Genomic DNA, 20,573 nt, shown 5'->3' with positions numbered 1-20,573 from the left:
TGTGTGTGTGTCTGTGTGTGTGTGTGTGAGAGAGAGAGAGAGAGAGAGAGAGACAAAGAGATTTATTTTAAGGAGTTGGTTCCTGAGATTGGGGCGCCTACATTCAGTCTTTTTTCTACTAAGTTCTTCACCTAATTGGACGAGGCTCACCCACACTATAGCGAGTGCTCTGCTTTACTCAAAGTTCACCAATTTCAGTGTCTATCTCATCTAAAAAAGAACTTCACAGATACATCTAGAATAATGTTTGACCCAATACCTGTGCCCCATAGCCCATCCAAGCTGACACATCAAATGAACCATCACATTGAGTCATCCACCGGCAGTGTCCTAGGAGAGGTCGTTTATTGGTGTTTCCAGAACTTCCCTAGTTTTCTTTCTTTCTGAGGCTGCCAGAGTCCTCTCCTTAATTTTGTGAGCCCCTCCAGTACCCTGTAAATATTCCAACAAGAACTTGGAGTTGGTTTCTCCTTCTGAAACAAAAAGAGAAGGGAAAAGAAAAGGAGAATAACAACATTCTTAAGGGACAGAGGAACAATAAATAAGCCAAACCCAAACTAAGCCTGACCCAGCATGTTATTCCCCAATATTTGTGCTGAGGGATGTCATGTCAAGCTATACCTTTGCCACAACCTTGCCTGGAATGCTAAGTGTAGCTTTTCTTTACCCAAATGCCCTGTGGTTCTTTGTTAAGGCCATGAATAGTCATGTTGTAAGTCTCCAGTGAGCTACTGAAATTGTATATTTTCTTTTATTTTTTCCATGGTCAAAGGCATTTTATTAATTTGTGTCAGAGAAAAGCTTGTGGATGGTGCCCCAGAGGGTCCCTCCAAACCTGAAGGATGGCTTTGGGATTTGTTCTTATCTGGATTAATAGCAATCGTATTTCCCAAGCTTGGACCTTTTCTAAAATTGAGCAAGAACAAAGCGGGCTTTTCTGCAAACATACTGAGGACTAGGATCCAACAGAAGTCATTATTTACAACCCTCTCAAGCCTACAAAGTCACACACACATACTTCACCCTGAATGGAATAATTAATCAATTATAGGAAATCACTTGCTGAGAAGGAAGATGGTCTAAAAAGAAAATCAAGTAATTTCAGCAGGAAAAAAAAGGCTCTAAATTTTTTTAAGGAAATTACTTGCCATCTCTAACCCTACAACAGTGAGAGTCAATAAAGCTGAGATGGCAAGAGCCCAGGGGTATCTTCCAGACTCATGCCCAGGCATAGGTTTGTTAGTATAGACTCAACAATTATTGGGGAACTTTAAGGTATGATACAAAGAATTTAGCCCATGTTCATATTTAGTCCTATTATAGAGCTGAACTCACCAATAAATTAACTTAAATCTAATAAAGTGGCCATGCTTAAAAACCCTTTCTATCATGAGGTGATCAGGTTGACATCTTCAGTGATTAGACATGTTAATAACATGTACCCTTAACATAATGTGATTAAAAAAAAAAAAAAAAAAAAAAAAGGTCGCTATGGTCTTCCTTCCAAAAACCTGTAACTCCTGTTTTTAACTATGAGAAAAACATCAAACACAAATTAAGGGACAATTTACAAAACAAGATAGCTAAAAAGAATCCTTGTCTGTCTTTGTCTGGAAGCCTGGAGGAACGTACAACAGAATGTTACAAGTGGTCAACTTTACATGCTGGTAGGATTGCTGATAAGTGGTGACTTGCTTTTTCCTTTGGACGTTAATCTGTTATTTAGATTTTCCAAAGTGTATTATTTTTGTATTTTTTAAAAAACGTATTCATAAAAATTAATTCTTTCTTGAATGTAGTCAAAACATCCACATGGCCAGTGACAGAAGATACAACATGCTCCTTTAGAGGAAAAAATAACTCAGGCCAACAGCCTCTTCTTCGAGACCTTCTTCACTTCAAAGCCTGTGAAAACAGCCTTTCTAAAAAATGGTGTCACTAATGCTATCAAAACTCTTGAGATTGCCAAAACTACATTTAGGAGGCATATAGTACAGCACAAGGGCTGAGTGGTTCCCAGACAATGGGGGCTGCTGCTGTCCCTGGGGAGGACAAAACCCATGCATTCTTCCCGTCTGAAGGGGTTAGCCCTGCACCTGTGAGTGTGCCTAGAAGAGGGGAGCCGAGAGCCCACCCGCTGAGCAGGCCACTGCAGGGGTGACGCCCACTCACCTTGCAGCCCCTGCCTATTGCAGGGCTGACATCCCCACTGCCTACAGGGTGGAGGTTGTTTCCTTAGTACAAGTCCTTTTTTATTCTTCATCTTAAATTAATAAGTGTCCAAGGAATGAACTAGCGCAGCAGTTTTCAAAGTGTGGTCTAGGACCCCTGGAAGTTCTCTAGATGCATTCAGGGTGTTTAGGAGGTCAAAACTGTTTATGATAATACTAAAATGTTCTTTGCTGTTTTTCACTCTCATTCTTTCTCCAGTATATAGTGGGGTTTTTCAGGGCCTACACAAATGGCTATGGCAACAGACCGCAGAAGCAAAGGCTGCCTTCTGTCTGCCAGTCTTAAGGTGGCACTTCCAGACCTTCCATTGCCTTTCTACACACAGCCTGCCTGCAAGTCAGCCTGGAAGAATTGGGATTTAGAAACCGTGGGCCACTGTCCCTCTTGTCTTCTCTAGTCCTCCCTGTGAAGGCCCACCTCCTGCTGCCTGTCAGCTGGAAGGCTGCCGCCCACACTCCCTATCCATGAGACCTGCCCATTGTCTTCCACAAACAAGTGGGAATCTCTGATTGTTCTAGAACATTCACCATGTTCTGCTTTGTAATATATGTCTACTTTGCTGTTTCTCTAAAATCTCTAACAACAAGTTATGTGCTTTTAGATCTGGGTTTAGTTCTTTAAAGTTTACAAAGCATTCTCAACAGGCCATCACATGTACTTCTTATATGCCTTCCAGAGGGGTGCACTATTGTGCCTGTCTTAAGGGAAAGGTGCTGAGACTCTGAGAGGGTGCAGTTTTCCCAAGGTAACACATGCGATGTGTGGTCAGGCTAGGGCTCAAACCTAGGTCTCCAGACCTAGAAGCTCTGTCATTTATAGATTGTACTTCCTCAACTGATCCCACATGAAAAGTCTGAGCAGAGCCCCATGGTCCTGGTAGAGGTGACCCCCCTCACCACACTTCTGATATTTGTTGTCTCACTTAATATGACATTCTCACACCTGAAGAGCCTTTTGAAAGGTTTTTATGCATTTTTAAGAGTAACAGAGTAAATCAATGTCCTAGTACCACCAAATTCTGTATCGTTTCTTTTTTTTTTTAAAGGTAAAAAAATGTTGTTCTTCAATTTCAAATTTCAAGCTCCTTTGAGATTATTTTATCTTGCTGAAAGCCTCTTTATTCTTGATGTTTGTCATGTTTATCTTTTAGACTTAGAGCAATTCATATACCTTTCTAAAAAAATGTTATACAAGAAGATAAATGCTAAGACATAATATTGAATAACTATTTGAATCCTCAAGTAAGATAGGTGTTGTGGCCTCCAATATGGAAATGTAATTACAGAATGTGTAAGTAGCTTGCACAGGTCAAATAATGACTCAATGCAAGAGCTAGACATAAAATTATCCTTACCACTCCCCATTTCTCTGCTAAAACACATTTTTTAAATAAATAACTTACAAAGCATTTGAAATTGCCTAGAAAGTCAATATTCATGGTTGTATTACTGTCATCTTTTTTTGCAGTTTCTATTTTCTAACTTTTAAATAAAGATAAGAGGAATATTTTGCCAAGGTTCAGACTGGTTTTTTTTTTTCTTCAAATACTGTTAACTAAAGTATAACCTCGTATGTGACTAAAATTGATCTCCATGCTCTTTATTAGCTGTTGAATTACTTTTGAAAAATGCCTGAAAGTGTCAATGAGTGATAAGTTGAGGCCCAATGAAATCCCAAAGATCCCTCACTGTGTGTGTGTGTGTGTGCATGCACACGTGTGTATATGTGTGTGTAAAATATATTCTATCATTTTTATTTGATTTTAAGATATGAATATCCTCTTCAAGTATTTTATGTTTATGTGTGTATGCAAATAAATTATATTAAAATTAATTCAAAGCCTACACTACATAGTATAATAAGAAATATCCTGGCTATTACAAAGCAAAGTCAAGAATGACTGATGCTCTTCCCTTATGAGCAAAATTAACAATGGAGGAGAAATCAGAGAAATCCTGGGTCATTGTCTTCGTCCATTTTATGCTACTACAACAGAATACTGGTGACTGCATAATTTATAAAAAACAAATATTTATTTATCACAATTCTGGAGGCTGGGAAGTCCAAGGTCAAGGGTCCCGCATCTGGTGAAGGCCTTCTTGGTGTGTCATCCCATGGTGGAGGGTGGAAGGGCAAGAGAACACATGAAAGAAGAGGAAGGAGGGCTTAATTCATCCTCTTATCAGGAGCCCACTCCTGTGATAACAGCATAAATCCATTCATGAGAACAGAGCCCTCACGAGCCAGTCACTTATGAAACGCCCCGCTTCTCAACACCATTGCATTGGGGATTAAGTTTCGAACACAGGAATTCTGGGGGACACATTCAAGCCATAAAAGTAGTAAATAAGAATCCAAAATTCTCATCTATCAGACAACAGCACAAGAAGACAGGAAATAGAAACCAGCCTGGAATAAGAAAGCAATATTCATCGAAGTGATTGTTATGTGGGATTATTTTAATACACACTGGGACTATTCTTGTATTTCATGAATGCTGATAAAAAGGAACTCCCTTTGCAGTAATAACAGTACATTCTCTAGTATATTATGGCTTACAAAACACTTTTAAATGTACAACGGATAAGATAGCAAGAGCTGGTTCTCTTGGATCTCGCCACACTAGCTACCAATCCTTGCACCAAGCTTAGAAAATCCAGCTACAGATCCAGTTTCTCCACTAAAAGAGGGCAGAGAACTCCCTGTGTCTCAGGATCCTGTGGGGGGTAAATGGGGTGACACGGAGCTGTCCAAACATAATCAGATTTAGTCAAAGTCCTTCATTCTCACAACCTTTCTGGGAGAGGCATTAGCGTTCACATCTCTGACTTGCAGATAAGGAAACTGAGGCTCAAAGGTTTAGTGATGTAGCCACAGACTAAAAATACACACCTAGAGAAGAGAATCTGCATTTTCAGTTTCTTCAAATCCTTTTTCCAGTGCTTTCAGCATTCGCAATAAGTGAATTCACCACCATTTGGGATTAGAAAACAGCCTATTTACAGGCGGATCATCTGAGCTCAAGAGTTCAAGACCAGCCTGGGTAACATGGCAAAAACCCATCTCTACCAGAAATACAAAAAATTAACTCAGCATGGTGGCATGGGCCTGTAGTTCCAGCTACTTGGGAGGCTGAGATGGGACATCACTTGAGCCTGGGAGGCAAAGATTGCAGTGAACCGAGATCATACCACTGCACTCCAGCCTGGGTGACAGAGTGAGACCCCATCTAAAAAAGAGAGAGAGAGAGAGAGAGAGAGAGAGAGAGAGAGAGAGAGAGAACAGCCTATTGAGAGAAGAAAAGAAAATGTTCCCAAAACTCTATTTAGAAGTCAGTCCACAGCTGGAGGGAATGGAACTAGGGCTTAGAAAATCCAGCTTTGGGTCCCAGGTCACACTCACCAGAGTTGCATCCCACATAAGTCCAACAATCCTTCTCTTTTCCATTTTGTTTGTTTGTTTTTGTTTTCCTTGGTGCATGGGTTAACCTGCCTTACTCCTATTGTTACTGTGAGATTCAAATAAGATTATTCATTCAACAATTCTCATCCTATCTACTGAGTATGTACATCTACATAGAACATCTACATAGTACATCTACACCACCAGTGGGTGGTGACTGGTATTTATTCTCAGCATCTAGGACTGGAGGGGCTGGACACTCCCATGCATGCATGCACACACGTGTGCACACACATATGCACAAAGCATTTACAAGATAAAGCAAATGTCAGAAAAGATTAGCGGCCATGTGCCATCTACATGCTACATATATTTTTCATTCTCTGTTTAGTCATCATTCGCTACTCTTCATTTAGGTAGCAGTTGTGAGAAATTAAATGTATCTATGTTCTAGAATTACATGGAGAAAATATCTGTTGAATGCTTCTTCTGTGCCCACAATGGTTTTAGGTGCTGGGAATACCTAGTGGGCAAGATGGATTAGGTTTCTCCCCTCATGGAGCTGACATTCTAGTCAGTGGAGAAAAACAATAAGCCAGCAGACAGATAAATGAGGAATTTCAGATGAGGATGGAGTGCTATAAAGACAGGAAGACAGAGAGGTATGAGTTGAGTGCCCAGATTCTTCACATCTGATGGTCAAAGCAGGCCCCTTGAAAAGCTGATTCCAGAATGAGAAGGAGTTAACCACGTGAGGATCTGGAAGAGACGGTTCTCGGCAGTGGTGTTGTGGGACTTTCTCCTTAGCCTAGCTAAAAACAGGGTCCTTGTCACATAACCATGAAAGATGAGGCTCCTAGACACTTGGAAGGGTGAGGAAAATGGAGTTTATTAGGCAAAAAGGAAAAAAGGGAAACAGGGACTCTCAGCAAGAGTCCTGCTAGCCGGTTTCCCATCTCACAGATTGAATCCCAGGTTCCACCTGGGAACAGAAGACATCAGGCTCCTCTCCTCTGCAAAGGGCATAAATTTCTGTGACTCTACCCCATTCTTCCGGTGTGCAGGTAGTCAGAGTTTCTCTGGGGACCCCTTTATGCTTGGCTGTCTCAGTGGGAGTGGGTAATGCAAAGGCCCAAGGGGAAGAATTGGCTTGTCCTGCTAGAGGAACCTCAGAAAGGCCAGTGTGGCCAGAGGAGCCAAGAGGGATGAGCTCACAGTTGGGTAGGACACCTGTCATGCAGGGTCTGGTACGCCATGTGTGCTAGGGGTTGCATTTGGCTGCCCACGAAGACACCAACCACAAGGACTTCATTTAATAGAAATTTGTTTCCCACACAACAAAAGAGTCTAGAGGAGGAGTCCACAGCTCTGAAGAGCCTCCATGGACCCTCAGATTCCCACATGCCTTTGACCTTTCTGCTCTGTTACCTTTAGCATGTGATTTTCATGCCTTTGATGGCCTCACAGTTGCAATATGATTGTTCTACCTTTGGCTCTCTGTCTGAATTCAAGGTGGTACAAACGATGAAGTCATCAGAAGGAAGGGGTGTCCCCATATTAAGAATGCAAATTTCCTCCAAAACCCCTCAGCAGATTTCCATGGTCAGAACGGTGTCACTTGGCCACCCCTAGCTACAAGGGAAGCTGAAAAATAAATGTCTTTTTTTTTTTTTTGTCTGTGAAGTTCACTACCTTCTTAACAGTATTTCCTTCATTAGAAATGCTGTTGAGTAGACAGATTATTCCACACTGTAATGAGTAGCTTGGATTGTATTCTAGAGAAGAAGCTATTTGCTGGTAGGTGGGAGAATCAGGAGTTCTTTGAACACGTGAAATTAACTTGGCTGTCACACTGTCAGGAGCAGACTGTACCTGAATCACATAGCACCCAAATACAATACGTTAGTGGCAATGAATCTGTATGGGTCTGCAGCAACCTCAATTCTTGCCTCATCAGAAGAATTCAACTGAGGGGTATAAAGCAGAAAGAGAGACTGAGGCAAGCTTTGAAGAAGAAACGTTTATTAAAAAGCTTTATATCTGGAACAAAAGGAAAGTACACTTGGAAGATGGCCAAGCAGGTAACTTTAGAGATCGGGTGCATGGTTTGATCTTTGACTTAGGGTTTTATACATTGGCATACTTCTGGTTTCTTGCGTCCCTTGTCCCCTGATTCTTCCCTTGGGGTGGGCTGACCACATGCATAGTGACTTGCCAGCGCTTGGAAAGTGAGCAGGGGCCGTGTATTTATTGGAGGTGTACACACGCTCACTTGAGGAAATCTTCCCTTACCAGCCCAATGTTCCTAGAAGGTCATATACCAGTTAAACTCTGCCATTTTGCCTCTTGATGTGTGGCAAAGAGATCTTATCAGGAAGCTGTTGATCCCCACTTTCAGGTTTTTTCTATCTCCTGGGCGACTGCCTTTCCCTGGCGCTGACTGCAACCAATTATTATTTTAGAGAAATGGTGTAACAACTTCTTGACCATCACCTGATGGTCACACAACATTTGTAGCGGTGTGGGTTGTGGGGAAGAGTCCTCTCCTGCCCTGCTCAGGCCGACTAGCTACCTACTGTAACACCACCAGAGTTTCCCAATCAGTACAACCCTGGAGAACAGGTCACAGCCAAAGATACACAACCTGTCAGACCTCAGGGCAGTCCAGGGGCCACCAGGGCCCCTCTGGAGCTCTGCTCCTTCCTGCGAAGGCTTCCCCACCCCCACCCCCCAGGGTTCCTTATCATTAGCATTTGAGTCTAAGATGCTGTCGCTCATAACATGCAACTTTGTTTTAGGTGCCACTAAGGGTAAAAACACTACCAATTAAAGGATACCACCATGTGCTCTTTCAACTTACAATTTTCATTTTATACTTCCAAGAAATGGTTCTTTAGGCTTAAAACATAAGGCATGAGTTTTTAATTATATAGCACCTTTGCACATACATAAAAAGGAAACTACTCATGAAATTAATCGGTTAGGTACCCTTAAACCTTCAAGAATGTGAGTGACGCGGTATCTCTTTAAAGAGGACCCCAGTATTAACTTCAGGATTCTCTTCCAAACTGCTGGCACCCACTTGCAAGTTTGGATGTGAATACAACACAATGAGAAGCATGTCATGACTGCAGCCTGGCCAACGATTATCCTATTAGTGGTGTTGAAATGTGTGTATGGAGTGGGGAATGCAAGACCAGTGTATGCTATGTGCATTTCCACGTGTGCCCTGATGCACAAAGAGTTGCGCAGCACTGAGTTAGACAACAAATAGAGAAGCCAAGGTGGTGGTGGTGAGTCTGGAGTTCAGTGGAGGGGCAGAAAGAGAGAAATGAGGTTGCAGTTTTGGCACCGGTAAGCATCTGCAGGTGGTGATGGTGGTGAGTCTGGAGCTCAGTGCAGGGGCAGAAATAAATGGGGTTGCAGACTTGTCACCCGTAAGCATCTGCATGATAGTTGTCCACACGGGGCTCCATGTGACTATCTATGGGAAGTCTGGATACAGAAGAAGGCCAAGTAAGCCGTGGGATACTCAAATGTTTATAAATCTAGAAGAGGGCGAACCGCCAAGCTGACAGAGTGAGCAGCCAGGGTGGCCAGAGAACTGGAGGGTAAGGCAGTGATGTGGCACCTCTGGACGAGCAAAAGAGGAGGGCGATGGCCAGCTACATCAAGTGCCACTAAGAGCTCAAGTAGAATGAAAGTGGAAAATGACAGTTGGATCTGGCAGCACAGAAGTTGTAAGTGACTTCCACAAAAGGACCTCCCATGGTTGAGGACAGCGCTGCAGAGCTTGATGAAAACCAGACAAACTGGACTGGAGGGAGTGACAAGAGATGAGCTCAACCTCCTTGAACAGTTTTGTTGTCAAAGGGAAAAGTACAGTCAAGAGAGGGGTTGTGTTTCCTTCGCTAGAGAGATTAATCCTGTCTGAATGTGAATCCAGCAAGGGCAGCGAGGAAGTTAACAGCAGTTGCAAAGCACTGGGGCAGGCGGGAACAACACGATCCAAGACACAAGAGCCAGGCATCAGCCACGGCAACAGGAAGATGATGGTGAAAACCAAAAGTGTCTGAGACTGGTCTCAACTTAGGAAGTTTGTTTTGCCAAGGTTGAGGATGTGCAGTGACACACCCTCAGGAGGTTCTGATGACATGTGCCCAGGGTGGCCAGGTAACAGCTTGGTTTTATACATTTGAGGGAGACATGAGACATCAATCAATACATAAGATGTAGGTTGCCTCTTTAGGAGGTAAAATGTGAAGTGGGGACACCCGGGTCATAGGTACATTTAAAGGTTTTCTGATAGGCAATTGGTTGAGAGTTATCTAAACACCTGGACTCAATAGAGGGGAATGTCCGGATTGCATTACGGAGTTCTGGAGACCAAGGTGTTATCATGCAGATGAAGCCGGGAATACACTGCAAATGTTTCTTATCAGACCTTAAGAGTCGTCTATCATAGGGTCTCCGTGCGAATATTTGTGAGGCCATGTTTGACTTCCACTTCGCAGCAAGGGCTGAACTAGTTTTTCACGACAACTTAGAAGGCCACCAGCGGAGTTGAGGGTCCATCCGTTGGCTGCGGCGCTTAGAATTTTATTTCTGGTCCATACCGGGGGAGGGCAGCGCTGGCCCTCACTCGGAAAGCAGGCTCTCCCCTCGCATCCTCTTTTAACAAATTCCTGCTCTCTCGACCCCCGTCGCTGCCATCTGGGCTCGCCTTTCCGCGCTTCATTAGGTCCTGCCGCGGCGGGGGCTGAGGGCCTCAGGGGACGGTTGCCTCCCCGCCGGGACGCCCTGGCCCTAGCCCGCATGTTGGGCGCCGTCACCCCGCCATCGCCGCATAGCCAGGAGACTGGCTGAGCGCGTTCGCTGCAGGAGGCATCCTCAGCTAGATCCTGCTTAACTTCCCGCAGCCAGCCGAGGACCCCGCCTCCCTCTGCTTCCTTCTCCCTCTCACTCCCCCACCCCTCTCTCCCTTCCCTCCGCCGCCCCCCCGCCCCCCCCGCCCCCCCCCGCCTCCCCCGCTCCGCCCTCGGCCACAGCGACCGACGTGGCACGGCCGGCTGCGCAAGCTCCGTATACGTAACTCGCGGCCCGGCGGGGCGGGCGGGCCGCGGTGACGTCAGTGCGCACGTCGTGGGTGGGCTTGGCTGCGCCACGTCGGCACGCGGCGGCCGCGCCCCCTTAACGGCAGTGGCACTCGCTCGGTTCAGGCGGCTCCGGCGCCCCACGCGCACGCACGTCGCTTTCCCGCCCGCTCGCTTCCCGGAGTTCACACCCGCGCTCACTCGCGCACTCCCGCCTGGCCCGAGAACCGCGCCGCCGCCTCGGCCCCGCGGAAGCCCCGCCGCGCCATGTCTTCGCCTCCCGAAGGGAAACTAGAGACTAAAGCTGGACACCCGCCCGCCGGTACTGACTCGTTTCCCCTTTCTCTCCACGCGCGGGTGCCGGGGGCGGGCTCGAACCCGGGGGCGCCGGGCGGGGGCTCCGCGGGGAGGGCCCCGGCGGGCGCTGAGACTTGGTCCGGGCCCTGATGTCCGCCCGAGGGGCGCGGGCCGCGGAGAGCTCGGGCGCCCAGGCCCGGGACGAGCCCGCCTGAGCTTCGGCCCGGCTTGCCGGCGGCGGAGACGCGTTTCTTCCTAAGGCGCGCGGGCCGCCGCGTACCTGTGCGATTGCGCGCGGGCTCCGGTGCCTTGGGCGAACCCAGTTGCACAACTTGTAACAAAGTTTTGGCGGATAATATTTACTTAGAAGGTACAAGTACAGATGTCTAGAAAGAAAATAACAGAAACAATGAAAAGTCAGTGGTGTTAATATCATGGTAATGATTAATTAGAGGCTGCCAGCGTTTCATACCGATTCAAGAACCAAGGAGCGGAAATAATTTTTATCATTAATCACTCAATATGACTTTCACCGCCAGTTTTTTCCACATCCAGATTTTTTTTTTCCCCAAAGGTGCTTTTTCTCTTTTTGAGCAAATCCTAAACTTCTGAGCCGAGGAAGTTAACGCCAGGAAAGAGCGGTCTGTCTTAGAACCTAGGGATCTAAGCAGCCTTCATGCTCCTGCGACCACCTCTTCTCTCTGGGCACGGTTCCTGTTTGCACTTTGGACTCTCTCCAGACGGGTCTGTTGCCGTTTCTTCTCTCCTTTCCAGTGGCATTCGGCCCATATGGAGGGACACTGGTGAGAAGATCAAAGGCCTTGGGTCTCAGAAGCCAAGTCACCTCAATGTGTGGATGCGTGGGTTCTTTTAGGGTCTTAATAGCACACCTTAGTGTCATAAACTCAGTCTTCTAGGAACAGAAGTCTTTGAGAAACATGGCTTCTTTTGGTGGCACATTTGTGCCATTTTCTTGTTACAATAAAGATTCCTGGCCGGGCGCGGTGGCTCACTCCTGTAATCCCAGCACTTTGGGAGGCCAAGGAGGGTGGATCACTTGAGGTCAGGAGTTCAAGACTAGCCTGGCTAACGTGGTGAAAGCCCGTCTCTACTAAAAGTACAAAAATTAGCTGGGCGTGGTGGCGGGCGCCTGTAATCCCAGCTATTCAGGAGGCCGAGGCGGGAGAATGACTTGAACCAGGGAGGCAGAGGTTGTAGTGAGCCAAGATTGAGCCAAAGCACTCCAGCCTTGGCGACAACGCGAGCGAGACTCCATCTCAAAAAAAAAAAAAAATTACCATTATCCTTCTCTGCTGTCCTCTACTGTAGGGCGGGAATTCCTTGCCCCAGCACAACGAATAGGAGCGGTTCTTTAAATATGTTGCAGTCCAGAGTAGGCAATATTTTTCGGTGGTGATGGAAGCTCTCTACGACAAAACTAACTGGCACTAGAAAAGAAAAATGTCTAACTGATGCCAGAGAACTTAAGAGGCATGGGGTTTTAGAAAATCATTCCACTGGGTGGAAAATGGGCTTTGGGGGAATTTGTGTTGCATTGGTTTTAAGGAAAAAAGAAAAAAAAGTACCTCAAAGGGAGATTTTTTTTTTAATGGGATTTCCTTTAAGGATAACTGACTTCTATTCTACCACAGCGGGTCCCTGTCCTCCATGGGGAGGAGCGCCTTGATTTCCACCTGGGGCAGGGCTGCCTCCAGGAACTGCGCTGGCCCTCCGCTCTCCAGGACCTGGATTACATTAAAGCATATCTATTGGAATGATACAGAACCAAAGTACAGTAATTAAATTGCATACAGGGATATACCCATATGGAGGATTTCTTTGTTTTGTTTTTTGTTTTGTTTTATTACTTTTTTTTTGAAACAGAGTCTCACTCTGTCACCTAGGCTGGAGTGCAGTGGCATGATCTTGGCTCACTTCTACCTCCGCCTCCTGGGTTCAAGAGATTCTCCTGTGTCAGCCTCCCGAGTAGCTGGGATTACAGGCACCTGCCACCACGCCTGGCTAATTTTTGTATTTTTAGTAGAGACCGGGTTTTGCCATGTTGGCCAGGCTGGTCTCGAACTCCTGACCTCAGGTGATCCACCCGCCTCAGCCTTCCAAAGTGCCCATATGGAGATTTTTAAGGTCAGAGGTATAAACTGTACATAGTCACTCCCTGGGAAAAATTTCTTTCTGGACTCTGGTTTTCTTTTGATTGCAGAGTAAACAGCTAGGCTTTGTGAATTACAGAGTAAGTAGCTTATTTACCCCTCAGGAGGGAAGAGGCAGCTTATTTGTGCTAGTGTAGCAGTGAGCTTGGGTTCTGAGTTTGAGGACATCACTTCACGCTTCACTGGGAGTCAGTTTTTCTCCTTTATGAAATGCGAGGTTTGGGCCTCGGGGCAAGTCGCAAGGAGGGGCTGCGTTTGCTGCCATGACTCTCCTGGCCCTCTTCAGCGTCAGAGTACCAGCACTGTTCATCCCACAGGTAGACTCCTCTAGTGACTTCAGGGCAGCTCCTTTAGACTTATGGGGTGAGCTCTTGGCTTGTGGCTGTCACCGTCTGTCATCAGTCTCCAAGACGATAGTTAAGAGGAGGGGCCTGATGGCAGCACCCCTCAAATGCCAGCAGCACCCCTCAAATGCACTTTCCCAGGTGTTACAGAGGACTGTGTGTGTTTTTTGGCAGGAAGCTCCGGTGTTCTTGTTTAGTCTGGCATTGCCAGACAGTAGGTAGCTCTGAAGGGTAGATAGTTAAAAAAAAAAAAAAAAAGGCGGTCCACTGCAATAAAGGATAATCATCAAGGATTGCCAAGAGCACAGTTCATAAACCAAAATCACTGCCTTAAAAATGTTGAGAATGCTTTCATTAAGTGCTTAAATTGAATAACAGACTTGTGCCTCAGTGCTCAATCAGAAATAATAAAATTCTCTTACAGTGACTATCTTAATGTTCTTTTGTGTCTTCTCTTTATTGCTGTCTGGCCCATATCTCCTCCTGTACATTCCTGCAATCCCCTTGTTTTCCTTCGTGCTCTAACCTTTGCCTGTCGTCTTCTTGCTTCCGGGGTTGAGTCTTCTCCATCTCTTTATTCCCTGGGGCAGCACAAAATACTTAATAAGCACTCCTGAGTTTCCCCAGGGCCTCTTCTCACCCCTCACTGCCCCCATAGCATACCCGGCCCACAAGTTCCTTGGCTCTGAGCGCTCTCTACTGTGCACAGGGATGCAGGTGGTCCTCTCAGCCGGTTCAGGCAGCAGACTAGTGGAAACACTAATGAAGTTTGTTCAGTGTCACAATGTGCTGACACACTTCTAAGCACTTGGCACGTTTAACTCATGAAATCAGCAGTCATCTTACTGTTGACATACCGAGCACAGTGCCATTTAAAAACGTGACCCAGAGCCGAGTGCGGTGGCTCACGCCTGTAATCCCAGCACTTTGGGAGACGCGGGTGGGGAGAGCACCTGAGGTCAGGAGTTCAAGACTAGCCTGGCCAACATGGTGAAACCCCGTCTCTACCAAAAATACAAAATTAGGTGTGGTGATGGGTGCCTGTAATCCCAGCTACTCCGGAGACTGAGGCAGGAGAATCTCTTGAACCTGGGAGACAGAGGTTGTGGTGAGCCAGGATCACGCCACTGGACTCCAGCCTGGGCGAGAAGAGCAAAAACTTAGTCTGAAAAAAAAAAAAAACCTTACGCAACTGTTTGGACTATCTGTTGCCAACTCGCCTGAGCTAGTGACCTAGTGGGAGCAGCTAGAAAGGCTGTTGCCTTTTGGAACTTCAGCAACCCGTCGGACGACTCTATCACTGGCCAGGTGCCTCCTCCCAAGGTGGGAGACGAATGAGGCAGTTTGTAAAGGCTTCTGAAGAGTGTTAGAGAAAGGTGCCGTGCAAATACAGGTATTGTTATTTACAAGTGATGGATGGCACTGCATCACGTCCTGGCAAATGTGCTGTCGTCTGCAGTCCTCTGTAAAAGTAATCCAGCCTTAATGATTTGAGACCTCACCACTGCTCCTGACTACAAAATCTTTGCAGAGAAATGGGGTGAGACTGCTTGTTTGATGAGTTATTGCAAATGCAGATTAGCAAAGTTAGAATTAGCGAGATTCTGTTTCATCTAACAGCAGTCATAGCATTCCATAGCAGAAAGGGGCACCTAATTATAAGCCTTGCTGTTACTCATTTCTGCCAGTCTTTGTGAGTCTGTGGCAGTGAGATGGGTAAAATTTATTTGTTAAATACATTTTGCTGGCCCCGTTCCCCTCCATTTCCCAGTGGAGCCAAAACCATGTGTCAGTAGAGTTCTCATAAATCTGCTACATGATAGCTTTGAATGTTACTAATCTTACATATGGTTTTCTTTGAAAAGCAGACTCTACATCCCCTCTCAAAGTGAATTAAGTGGAAATATAAGCACAGTTGTATTTGTTTCAAGTAAAATGGAAAATAGACCATGTTACTTTTTTTAGTAACTTCAAAGTAACTTAGTTCTTATACTAATTGATCCTTCAGACATGAGTTAAGGATGCCTTTCAAAACTCGAGTGTAATTCCCCCTGAATTTTCTCCCTGAATTATCTCCCTGCAGAAAGACTTTCAGATTATCGATTGCTAGAAACGGAAGACTAATTTGTCTTCTATTAGCCCTGCGGTCACAGATTTGCTAAGCATAGTCCCAGTGTCAACCAGTCAGGACCATAGATTGAAGGGTCCAGATAAGAGGTCTGCTCTTGTTCCCAACATGCCAAGGAAAACAAGACCCCTTAGTTAGCACAGTTTTTTTAAAGAAGATTTCTGTCAAGACAGCCCCTGGCATTTCGCCTCTTCCCTAACATTTTTTTTTTTTTTTTTTTTTCCTCCAGACAGGGTCTCACTCAGTCTTGAGTGCAGTGGCATGACCTTGGCTCACTGTCACCTTGGCCGCCTGGGCTCAAGAGATCTCACCTCAGTGTGGTGAGTAGCTGGGACTACAGGTGTGCACCATCATACCCAGCTAATTTGTGTACTTTATGTAGACACAAGGTTTTACTATGTTGCCCAGTCAGGTCTCAAACTCCTGGGCTCAAGCGATGTGCCCACCTTGGCCTCCCAAAGTGTTGGGACTCCAGGCATGAGCCACCACACCCAACCTTCTCTAGCCATTTTTGGTTATCTGTGCCTTCTCATGTCTTTGGTGAGTGTCCTTTTCATTTCGGCCAGTGCCCTGTGCATTCTTACTTGGTTATGTGACTGCTTTCCCCTTCCCAGCTTCAGAAATCTTTTTTGTTTCTATAGAGAATATTCACTTTTGTATAAAGTACTAGATTAGGTATAGAAAATGGTACTTCGTCTTATAACAAACAACCTAAATTCTCAGTGGCCGAACTAATCCAAGTTTATTTCTGTCCTGGGGGGCGGTCTTCTTAACAAAGAACAATTCAGAGGCCCAGACACCCCCTGCTGCATAACACTAGCTCTTCAATGTGTGGCTGCTGCAGAGGGGATGAGTGTAGGTCACCGTGCTGGGGTCTGTATGGTGTGGCCCGCAAGTGGTGTGTGTCATCACATCAGTTTCCTATGGCTGCTGTACCAAATCACAATACACTTAGTGGTTTTAAATAACAGTTTTATTATGTTACAGTTCTAGAGGTGAGACGTCCCAGATGGGTCTCACTGGGCTAAAATCAAGGTATCCACAGGGTGACTGGTTCCTTCTGGATGCTCAGGGGAGAATCCATTTTCTTGCCTTTTCCAGCTTCTAGAGGCCGCCTGCTTTCCTTGGTTCATGGCCCCTTCTTCCACAAGCCAAGGAAAGCTTCTTCAAAGGCAGCAATGACCAGTCACATCCTCACATTGCACACTCGGATCCCTGATTCTTCTGCCTCCCTCTTTCACATTTAGAGACCCTTGAGATTACATGGGCCCATCTGGGTAATCCAGAATAATCTCTTCACCTTCACAGTCTGTGATTCTAAGCACAGAATAGCAGTTTCCTTTCTTTCTTCCTCAGCTTAAGGTCAGCTGATTAGCAACTGTAATTCCATCTACAACCTTCATTTCCCCTGGCCATGTAGCCCAGCACACTTACAGGTTCCAGAGTAGGGGAACATGATGACATGATGCTGCCCACCAAAGTCACTTTTCCCCATATGGTTGGGCAGGACCCAGTTTGATGCCCCCAATCCAACTATGGGGAAGCCGGGAGTGGGACTGGCGAACACCTGACTAGTCCTTGCCTCAACCAACTCCCAATGCCAGCTTTTCCAAAGCACCTCCAGGCAGCAGATCCTACTTTCCCCTAAACTTTCTGAAATCATCCTCCCTATACTCAAGGATATACATGTAGCTGCTCCATGTACCTCCCAGCTTGAAAGGGGCCCAGTCAGCTGTCCGGCAGGGTGCCCATCCTGGCCCAGTCGGTACTGAATTTGTCCTTTGGGTCAAAAACCATGTCATGGATGGAACACACACTGCTGTGGAAGATAGAGTCAGGCATTACTACTTCAGAGTCAAAGCTCCATGGCCCAGGGGAGTCCTACTATGTCTCTGAACTTCATTCTTTAACGGGGTTGCTCCATGTAATTTAAGAGCCTTCTCACCTTCATAGTCTATGATTCTGAGCACAGAATAAATAGCAGTATGAAGCCAACAAGAGTGCAAATTCAGGAATGTATCTGGGGCTCCGGCTCATTTTTTAGCACAAACCATTACTTCTAGCTTATATGTGCACACGTGAAAGCTCCTGTAAGGGCTCCACTTGGTCTGGGGGCAAGGTTCTCATTGGGGTCTTCAATAACTTGTATCTGTTATTGGGCCAGACTGTCAGCACTCACTCTCTGCATACATTCTTACTGCCTCTCACCTCTTTATCCTCTCCACTTTTTAGGATTCCCACCTTCAGGTGCATGGGCTTCCATAAACGTGAGTCTCCACTTGCCAGTGATTTTCCTCTCTCCTGGTGGCATCATTCTTCTTAACTAAGATAAGCCATAGTCTCTTGCTCTGTTCACATTGGGAAGTTCTACCCACCTAATCTCACCAACCCCTTTGCTTACCTGCCAATACATTGCTCTACCTAAAATCCTGTGGTTTAATCATAACCTGCAGCAGTGGTGGTTTTCTGTTTTGTTTTGTTCTTTCCACCGGAACAGTCCTCAGAACCTTTCATCTCTTCTTTTAGGTAGAAGAGCTTCCCTTTGAATAATATTTCAATAACTCTTCTCAGGAAAGAACAAAGGTAGCATATACTTGCGCGTCATGCTCCAGTACCTGCAGTGAATGCTTTTGGGACATTTGTGTGAATTAACAGCCCTTCCTAGTCCCCTGCTGTAAACCGCTCCCTGGTTCATGGGACTCTTCCGGTATTTCCCCTTTCTTCTTCCCGCAGTAGCATTTTCTAGTGTGCTATTGAGCACTAGCAGATAGCAAGCCACCAGTGACTCCGTCTTACAGCCAGGCATCCTGACACTTGAGGATGGATGCTTGGCCCAGGATCCCATGTAGTCATTTGCTTCCCTGGTGTTTGCTTACCTCCCGGATGTGACCATGGGTAAAGCTTCCTCCACCCCCCTTCCCATTTGGGTGGGCAGCTGCTCTGTAGAGAGCTTTTCATTTCAAACTCACCTTCCCTTATCTAGGTAGGGTAATAACCTGGCCCTATCTGTAGGCCGTTCCTTTGAGTTACTCTCAGAAGCCATGGTGCCCTGTTTCCTGGAAGGAGTCTGAGCAAGGAAAGGCTTACCTATGATTAAGGGTGGAACCCAGTCTGCTGCTTGCCAGCTGTGCGATTTGGGGCCACTAGCTTCCGCTTCTCCCTGCCTCAGGATCTACTCCGTGGGGCTGCTGTACAGTGGAAAGATGCGTGGACTCCACGTGGTTAGAGCAGTGCCTGGCACAGAGTGGTGATGAAGAGAAGTTAGATCTGTAATTCTCCAGAAGCTTCCTCACTTAGGTGCTGATGTAGTGACAGAGGTCCTGGTGGTGATCAGCACCACGGTGGGCAGGTGCTTTACAGGGCATGGCCTTCATTCCCCAGCAACCCATAGGGCAGTGCTCTTTAAGGAACTGCTGTGAAGAGAGGGTGAAGAACTGGAAAAGCACCAACGATTTGAGGACCCTAGAGGCCTCTCTAAGTACTAAATGTTAAATTAAAAACCCGTTTAATAAGACTAGCTAACAGTCGAGCACATCCTGTGTGCCAGACCCTGTTGGAGGCATTTCATGTGTGCTAACTCATGTAATCCTCAGTTGGCCCTGAGAGAGGGGAACATTGTCACCCTTTCTTCATAGGTGGAAGACCCTGAGGCACAGAGAGCTTCAGCAACTTGCCCACACACAGCCACACACACACACAAGCACATACGTAGGCACACATGTGCACAGGCACATGCACACACAGGCAGAACTGGGATTTGAACCCAAGATTCTGGCTCCAGCATCTGTGTTCTTAGCCGCTGCACAGCATTTCTGCTAAGAGGAAGCTTATTCTTTACATTCAAAGCTCTCATTTGAATAACAACCACCACAACAAAAATCTAAGGTTTTTCTGTTTCTCCTAAAAATACTTATTTGCAAATCATTCTGCAAAGATTTCTGCAAAAGTAATTCTGCTTTTGTAGTTTTACAAATGAAGAGTTCTAGAGACAGTGATGCAACAATCATAATAAATATGTGCTGTCATATTTTTTGGCAGTACTGCAAGTTAAAATGAACCTGTCTCAGCTTTGAGTTATTATGATTATTGCCACTTTTTATTGCTACATTAATCACCAAACATACTGAGAGGGATTAATGAAGTTAATTGTTTTTAGAAACTAAATTAAATGCAAGTGCTAATGCTGGGTGACTGAGCCCTGACATTGTGTGCTTATTTCAGTGGAGGAGTGGACAGGCTGCTCTGCAGGAGCTGCGGAAGACTTGATCATTTCAAATGTCACCTTGACATTCATCATTAGTTTTCTTTGTAGTTAGTTGCACAGCTCTTTTTATTTTTACTTTATGAACACATCTGTGAGTTATAGTTTAAAAGTTTTACGTGTGCCAAGTTGAAAAGATTCAGAGATCATTTTTAAATGGGCATCTGTATTATTGGTTCATCCTGCCTTAACAAAATACCACAGACTGGGTGGCTTAAACCACAGACATTTATTTCTCCCAGCTTGGGAGGCCGAAGTCCACGATCAAGGTGTCGGCAGCCCTGCTTTCTCCTGAGGCCTCTCTCCTGGTCTTGCAGACGGCACTTTCTTGCTGTTTCCTCACAGGCCATTTCTTTGTGTGTGCACATCCCCGGTGTCTCTTTCTCTTATAAAGACACCATTTCTATTATATTAGAGCCCTACCTCAATTCCTTATTTTAACTTGATTATCTTTTAAAGACCCTCTGTCCAAATACAATTGCAATTTAAGGGTATGTCAGGACTTCAACCTATGAATTTTGGGGGTATACTATTCAGCCCATAATAGTATCTTTCATCAATTTCTGATGAGTATGAGAAAGAGGTGGGATAGAGCGGGGAGGAAAATTAATTTTTAAAGAGCATTTAGTGGGACAGTTCTTCTAA

General features: G+C 45.7%; 1 protein-coding gene and 1 long non-coding RNA gene across 2 annotated transcripts in view; one reads left to right on the top strand and one right to left on the bottom strand.

Moving 5' to 3' along the window:
• Positions 1–328: 328 nt before the first annotated feature.
• On the bottom strand, positions 329–11,027 carry LOC144341381 (uncharacterized). The gene is made up of 3 exons (XR_013418268.1): positions 10,845–11,027; positions 4,276–4,428; positions 329–473 (listed from the first exon to the last, which is right to left on the bottom strand). It is a non-coding gene; the product is annotated as an uncharacterized LOC144341381 (long non-coding RNA).
• Positions 10,829–20,573, top strand: part of DAP (death associated protein) — a 75,896-nt gene continuing 66,151 nt past the window's right edge. Inside the window, 1 exon segment of the mRNA NM_001257566.1 lies at positions 10,829–11,049. Coding sequence (NP_001244495.1) covers positions 10,995–11,049 — 55 coding nt within the window. The 5' untranslated portion in view covers positions 10,829–10,994.

The sequence above is a fragment of the Macaca mulatta genome, chromosome 6 (assembly GCF_049350105.2).
Source record: "Macaca mulatta isolate MMU2019108-1 chromosome 6, T2T-MMU8v2.0, whole genome shotgun sequence".
Taxonomy (NCBI): domain Eukaryota; kingdom Metazoa; phylum Chordata; class Mammalia; order Primates; family Cercopithecidae; genus Macaca; species Macaca mulatta.
The sequence above is the reverse complement of the archived record's forward strand: the minus strand, read 5'-3'. Positions and strand labels throughout refer to the sequence as shown.